At 53.9% G+C, this 6971-nt stretch overlaps 1 protein-coding gene across 1 annotated transcript; it reads right to left on the bottom strand.

Annotated features, from left to right (window-relative positions):
- Positions 1-4870: 4870 nt before the first annotated feature.
- On the bottom strand, positions 4871-6672 carry LOC123185576 (NAC domain-containing protein 92). Its single transcript, XM_044597437.1, has 4 exons — positions 6545-6672; positions 6215-6407; positions 5805-6109; positions 4871-5697 (listed from the first exon to the last, which is right to left on the bottom strand). Exons 2-4 carry the CDS (start codon positions 6390-6392, stop codon positions 5113-5115), a joined length of 1068 nt encoding a protein of 355 aa, XP_044453372.1. The 5' UTR covers positions 6393-6407; positions 6545-6672; the 3' UTR covers positions 4871-5112.
- Between the last annotated feature and the right edge of the window lie 299 nt (positions 6673-6971).

Below are 6971 nucleotides of genomic sequence, written 5' to 3'. Positions count from 1 at the left end.
GAAAAGGGGAGAGTCCTAAAGGGGGAAGGCACCTCCGAGGTGCCTTGGGGAGGATGGACTCCTCCCCATCCTTAGCCGCACCCCTTCCTTGGAGGAGGGGGCAAGGCTGCGCCCTCCCCCTCTCCCTTGGCCCTATATATAGTGGGGAAAAGGAGGAGCAATCATACCTAAGGCCTTTGGTTGCCTCCCTCTCCCTCCCGTGACACATCTCCTCTCCCGTAGGTGCTCGGCGAAGCCCTGCGGGATTGCCACGCTCCTCCACCACCACCACGCCGTTGTGCTGCTGCTGGATGGAGTCTTCCTCAACCTCTCCCTCTCTCCTTGCTGGATCAAGGCGTGGGAGACATCGTCGAGCTGTACGTGTGTTGAACGCGGAGGTGCCGTCCGTTCGGCACTTGATCATCGGTGATCTGAATCACGACGAGTACGACTCCATCAACCCCGTTCACTTGAACGCTTCCGCTTAGCGATCTACAAGGGTATGTAGATGCACTCTCCTTTCTACTCGTTGCTGGTCTCTCCATAGATAGATCTTGGTGTTACGTAGGAAAATTTTTGAATTTCTGCTACGTCCCCCAACACCTTCTTCTCTAGCTACAACTGCACGTTGGGCGTCCAGCAACTCCTCATCCACTTCCGAGCATTTCTTGGTGTGCGGGTAGTGGGCCGCGTCGAGCTCTATGAAGCGAGCCCATGTGTCCCAGGCACCCTTGCGAGAGAGGCGTTCGCAGTTGCACACCTGCTTCGAACTTGGCTTGTCGTCGGCCCAATTGGAGTTGTCGGCCTCTGGATTCTGTGACCTGCCGTGGCCCCCACGCCCGTGAGCTCCGCCTGCCATGGATCTGCTAAAAATGGAAGCAATCATGCGGAATCGCTCGTCGGAGGAGGCTGGATTACGGTGGAGGGGGCAGGGAATATGAAGGACGTGAAATGTAAAACGGATGTTGTCCAGTACATATAGCGGCGGAGGATTTTTAGGGCCGTCTGTATATTGTACGGGCCGGGCCATTTTTACCAAACTTGTTTGGGCCCAAAAAGAATAAAACCTGTAAAACACGACTGGAATTATATGGGTCAGCGAGGTTTTAGAGCAACTCTAGCCAATAACCTAAAATAGAGGAGCAAAATGGCGTAGAGGTTAGAACTCCTCTGCCGCGATGCGACCCCTCACCTCCGTAGCCACCACCACACTCACCACTGGCAGGAGTGGTTTGAGCTCGACGGGCGCCGTCACCCATGGAAAGTTGAGGTGCGGCCATCTGGAAGGAACCGAGCCATTGCTTTGTGTGGGTGTTGCGGTCGGTTATCTCCGCCACCAAGTTCCCCACGCCCGCTGCCGGTACTTAATATTCAGTTGCTGCGATGGAGGGAGGTCGGGGAAGTCCGCATCGGCGCGGTGACGGTGGCTTGAGGACGAGCCCGCTCTGCGCTCATGGCGGCGCGGATCTGCGTTGCGGATGGGCGGCAGTGAGCGGCGGTCTCGGGATCTGGCCATTGGAGCGACGGGGGACGGGCGGGGGATTCGCCGGCGACGAGGATTGGGGAGGAGGAGAGGGAGAGAAGGGTGGAGTTTTTTTTTACTCGCACGCCGAGTGGTGGAGTAAATATAAGCGTGGACTAAACGGTGCTGGAATCTTTTTACTCCTCTAAGGGCATGTACAATACTGGCCGCCTGACCAGGCGCTTATAGAGAAAAAAATATTTTTTAAAACTGGAAAATATCTAAGAGCCCAGCCGTCCAACGCAAAACGCTACCAGGGCGCTAATTGTGCGCTAATTAAACTGCTAATGCGTCACATGCAGGGAAAAAAAGGAATGAAGCGCTCGGCGCATCTATTTGTGCCTGGTGGCGTTCGGTGCCAGGATTCGAAGCATGTAACTGCCAATAAATCGGGATATCAGTGGGAATTAGATCCTGACGCGGACCGCAAGCGCCCGTGTTGGACATGCCCTAATAATTTTAGGTGTTGTACAATGGAAAGTGTTTAGGGAGGTGTTTAGAGAAATAAACCAGATATTTCTTAAGCATCGGTGCTTATTTGTACAGGATAGACGCTTAACTAAGCGTCTCTCAGGTAGAAATAGGCGCCAGTGCTTTTAAAAAATCCCGTTTATTTTTCTAAGCATCTCTCTAAGCATCTCTCATTGTACGAGGCCTTACGGGTGCGGCTAGGTCCAGGTTAGAAAAGTAAAACCGGTTATGGGATCCGTTAGAGTTGGGCTTAGCGGAGAGTTGCTCTAAGGCTGTTCTATTTGGACACTGTACATCACTGCCATGCGTATAGTATAAGCTTGTCTGCCATTTTTCGTGTCCCCCGCGCATGGCAATTTTTGCATCAACACACAGTGATGAACTGCACCTGCCATGGCGTGGATGGAGGCCGGAGCGTTTCACGGTCACGGAGAAAGCAACGTGTCCACCGGTATATCTGCCCGCGCCGCGTATCTCCTGGGCCATGTCCCGCACACACACACACATCTCCACCACGACCCGAGGCAGCATCGATCATGCCCCACCCGCCCGCCGCTGCAGAACTATACGCACATGCACGTCGATCGTTCCCGTGAAACGCTGATCCAACGCATGCATGGTGATGGTAGGCCGATCGCGCGTGCTTGGGTTGGGTTGGGTACATGCCAAACGCCCCGCACAGCGAACCAGATCCAGTGGCCGGCCACATGCATGCGTCCGGCCAGCAAGGCCGATGCTCGATGGATCGATGGCCTAGTCCCGTGCTACTTGTGTGCACGGCAACACGGCCGGGACAAGTGACGGGGCACAAGGGAAGGAAGCCTACAAAAGCGGTGAGAGGACTGGGGGAATATTTTCTCGTGGTGAGGCTGGTCATAGTGGGAGTAACATAGGTAGTAACATAGATGCCACATAAGCAAAAATGGTGATGTGGCAAGTAGTTAATGAGGAAAAAGGCAAATAGAGTAACATAATATGTTACCATCACATAGCGGTTTCCAATGCATAATAAGTCTACAAAGTAATAAATGAAGGCAACTATGTTACCACACCTATGACACTACCCACTATGAAGGTAGTAACATAGACTAGTAACATATGTATGTTACTAGTCTAAGTTACTCCCCGCTATGACCAGCCTGAGGCCGACGGGCCGGCGTGGTGGCTTGACAGTTCCCATGGCAGCAGGCACAGTGTGCGTGACAGACACATCAGGGCCTGGAATCTCACGCCAACGCCTGCTGCCCACTCAGACTCAGGGCCTGCTCCCCTCCCTTGTTCCTTGCATAGATTTGCCCTTCGCCCCTTCCGGTTTGGGGGCTCCAGGAGGGTCCCGCCCCCACAGCCGGATCGACATCTCTCGTCCCGTGGCTATGGAGTTTCTCTTGTTCTTCCGAAAGGGACTGGGCGCTGTGGCCAAGGCGATCTTGATCGAAATCAAATCACGCGACAACTATGGCTCTCGACTCTCGTCACAGCGATCGATCGATCACGGCTAAACTTCTCGGACGGAAAGCATTAAGTTTGGAGATGGAACGGAACGGAACTGGTCGATCCGTAGCATTGCGGCGAGTGACCTCACAGCGTAATTACGCTGCGATAAGGGCTTGGATGACGGGCACCGCCGGAGAGGGACGGCAGGGAGGCCCCTGCGTCCACGGCTTTCCGTTCCCATAACTGGCCTCGTTTTCTTTCCCTGTTTTTCTGGATTAGATCACGTTTTACAGAAGCTGTAATTTTTACTGAGCGAATCTCGATGGGGGCAGGGCAGGACGGTGAAAAAGACCGGTCAAATGAAGCTGAACGTGATGGGAAGGCAGAGGTAAAATAAAACCCACGATTCACCCGTGCACAGCTGTTGCATGGAACAGTCGGTGCACAACCCTATCCACCCTACCCTAGCAAAGAGAAAACAAAAATGGTAGGCAGTTATGGATCAATCGCCGGAAGTTGGAACACCCGTCAAATCGACACTTGCGCCCCCTACCAAAATACTTTAATCAGACAGGAGAGGGAATATATTTCCGGAGAAGATGGTGTCCAGAGATACGAGACACACTAAAACGGAGAGGAGATATCTTAAACTACGGGAGGTGGCCCACCCCGACGGCCCAAGAGGATCCAGAGACTGCACACATGTCCTTGCCACATTCGCTCATCACCTCCCTCCCTGGCCATGGACATGCATGCTAGGGAAGCGCTCTCTCTCTCTCTCTCTCTCTCTCTCTCTCTCTCTCTGGTTAGCTGACCTAACCGGCCCCTGCTTCCCGCCACATACTCCCTAATTCTCTTTCAATAAGATAATCATGCAACACACACTTATATACTAATCTTCATGAACTGGATCCACCATGATTTTGATTGAGAACAGCAGATGCTCGACTAAGGAGGTGCGGGGCCCACTCGATCAGATGCCACGGAGCTGATCATCGAATCATTAGGGGGGCACACATGCATTGAGACAAGGCACGGGGAACCCTAATACTGAACTCGCCCCCATCATGTCATGTCATGCGCACTGTGCAAGGGCGGCGACGTGATGTGATCCGCGCCCAAGGACAGTAATCGGGATTAGATTTGCGTGTGACGGTTGAGACATGCCAGTCATGGGCCAAAGGTAGCAAGACAGTAATGGCGCAGAGCTCCGGCGCCACCCATTCTTTTAAGCTCTAATTGCTAGATTAGCTAGCGGTGCTAACTACTATCGCAACAGGTCAAACTGTTAGGTTTCCGTCATGAGATCATCACACACTCAGTAGCTAGCTACTCACCACATAGTTATATTACAGAGAATTAGTAGTCTATCTATAGCCTAACTGATCGACCTGCTAACTTAACGAACGCAGCTGCCAAAACTATCCATATCTTAGTTGATTGATTGATCATAACCTGGCAAAATGATAATGAAATATACTACGTAGTATATTGATGGATCCCAATACAATAATGCTAATTACACCCCCCAAATCACCACACTGCTGATTAATCTACAACTATACAGATCACACCACAATGAAGCTAATTAACGGTGCTAGCTCGATCCCTCGCGGGCTTATTTACAGTAGTCAAGCACCGGTATATGCGCTAATAATCGATCGATCCTTCGCCACGAACGCGGTGCATGCGGAGAGCTTGCTTGGTCAGTAGCCCCACGGCGCGGGCTCGTGGTCGAACTTTTGGCCGAAGGAGGAAGAGATCTCGGGGTTCACGTCGGAGGTGAGCCCGGTGTCCTGCGACGCGCTCAGCCTCTCCCGCTCGCCCTTACACGCCGCCGGCTGCTGCTGCTGATTGCCGCACGGCGCCATGTCGTCGGCGAGACCGCGGTGGTACCCGCTGCTCTCCAGGAGCTGCACCAGGCTCAGGCTCACGCCGTGGTGCAGCTGGCCCCCGTACTGCGTGAAGCTTGCCAACGGGGAGTACGATGAGGCTAGGCCGTGGTGGTCCGTGTCCGTGGCGCAGCCGCCCGTCGCCGTTGGGTTGAAGAACTGGCCCGCCTCCAGCGCGTTGTTGGAGAAGCAGGTCACGTGCGCCGCCGGGTCGACGAAGGAGGCGCCGGAGCCGGACATGTCCAGGAGCGGAGGGAGCGGGGTGACGGCGGCCACGGAGGACCCTATCTCCTCCATCGTCCCCACGCCGCTTTTCTTTGCTGCTGACGACGCCGGCGCCGACGACACTACGCCGCCTAGCAGGCTCTTCTTGAACACCCTGCACAGCACCCACTCGTTCTGCAAAGATAACCGGCCGGCCGGAGATTACTACGACTGACCAAGTATATATGATCGATCACAAGCAAAAGCAAGATACATGTTGCATGGTGAAAAGATGTTGCTACCCTGGACGATGCGGCCCTGCCGCCGGAGAGGGAGCCGCGGCTGGTGCTGGCGGCGTGGAGCTTGGCGTTGATGCGGTACTCGTGCATGACCCAGCCGGACTTGTCGCCCTTGGGCGCCCTCCCGGTGTAGAAGACGAGCGTCTTCTTCATGCCGACGAGGGCCTTGCCCCTGAAGATGTCCTTGTCCTTGCCGGTGGCCTTCCAGTAGCCGGACTCGGTGGCCCTGTTGGTCCTGAGCCCCGTCGGGTACTTGCGGTCCTTGAGGCAGAAGAAGTACCACTCCTTCTCCCCCATCCTAGCCAGCGCTGCATGCACACCCACGAGCGCGCGCGCGCGTTGTCTGATCAATTCGGTAGCTCGTGGGTTCTATCGTATGGATCACACAGGTTGGTGCATGAAGAGGTGCTTACATGGCAGGTCCCAGGGCTCGCACTTGTTGAGGTCGGCGACGGAGACGGCGAGGGCGGCGAAGCGGGCGTCGGCGACCTTCTTGGCCAGGTAGTGCGTGATGAGCTCCTCGTCGGTGGGGTGGAAGCGGAAGCCCGGCGGCAGGTCCATGGCGTGCTGCTCCTGCTCGCCGTGCTCCATCACTTGTTTTTCCCTCTAGAAATCAACCAAACAGATCATAGAAAGCTTGAATCATGGATGAAACAGAAGCATCATCCACTGGATTGAGGGATGAGAGAGAGAGAGAGAGAGATCCGAAGAAGGGCCATGATGATAAGGTGGTAATTAATTACCTTTTGGAACTGATGATGATGATATGGACTCAATCGGCAGCGGATGGATCGAAGGGGAGTTGTTGAGAGAAAATAAAGCGGAGATGGAGGTGGCGCGCTTAAATACTGGAATTTGCCGTCTGGACGCGAGAGGGGGATCCTTATTCCTTTTAGTAGAAAGAGACGTGGCGATTTAAGGAACTCCGTGGTGATGCTTCTACATCGGGCGTGCTTGCACTCAGCAAAATTAATTACAGACTCAATTAATGCTAAATAAAAGGACTATGGGCCAAGTGGAGTAATTTATTTTTCTGATTTTGATAATTCTCGGTCGAGAATTCCTTGGTTCTTAACCGGCACCAAGGACCGATCGGACGATATGACCCGTGCGAGATATTCGTACTTTTATCTGACAACAAACACGGCAGAGTTTTTGCACTAGAGATAG

Source organism: Triticum aestivum, chromosome 2A (assembly GCF_018294505.1).
Source record: "Triticum aestivum cultivar Chinese Spring chromosome 2A, IWGSC CS RefSeq v2.1, whole genome shotgun sequence".
NCBI classification, from domain to species: domain Eukaryota; kingdom Viridiplantae; phylum Streptophyta; class Magnoliopsida; order Poales; family Poaceae; genus Triticum; species Triticum aestivum.
This window is presented reverse-complemented; position numbering and strand designations above follow the sequence as displayed.

Coding starts and splice junctions, on each gene's coding strand:
- LOC123185576 (XM_044597437.1), bottom strand. CDS start 6,392: ATGGAGCACGGCGAGCAGGAGCAGCACGCCATGGACCTGCCGCCGGGC. Junction 6,110..6,214: donor CGAGCCCTGGGACCTGCCAT/GTAAGCACCTCT, acceptor GTGTGCATGCAG/CGCTGGCTAGGATGGGGGAG. Junction 5,698..5,804: donor GCAGGGCCGCATCGTCCAGG/GTAGCAACATCT, acceptor TTATCTTTGCAG/AACGAGTGGGTGCTGTGCAG.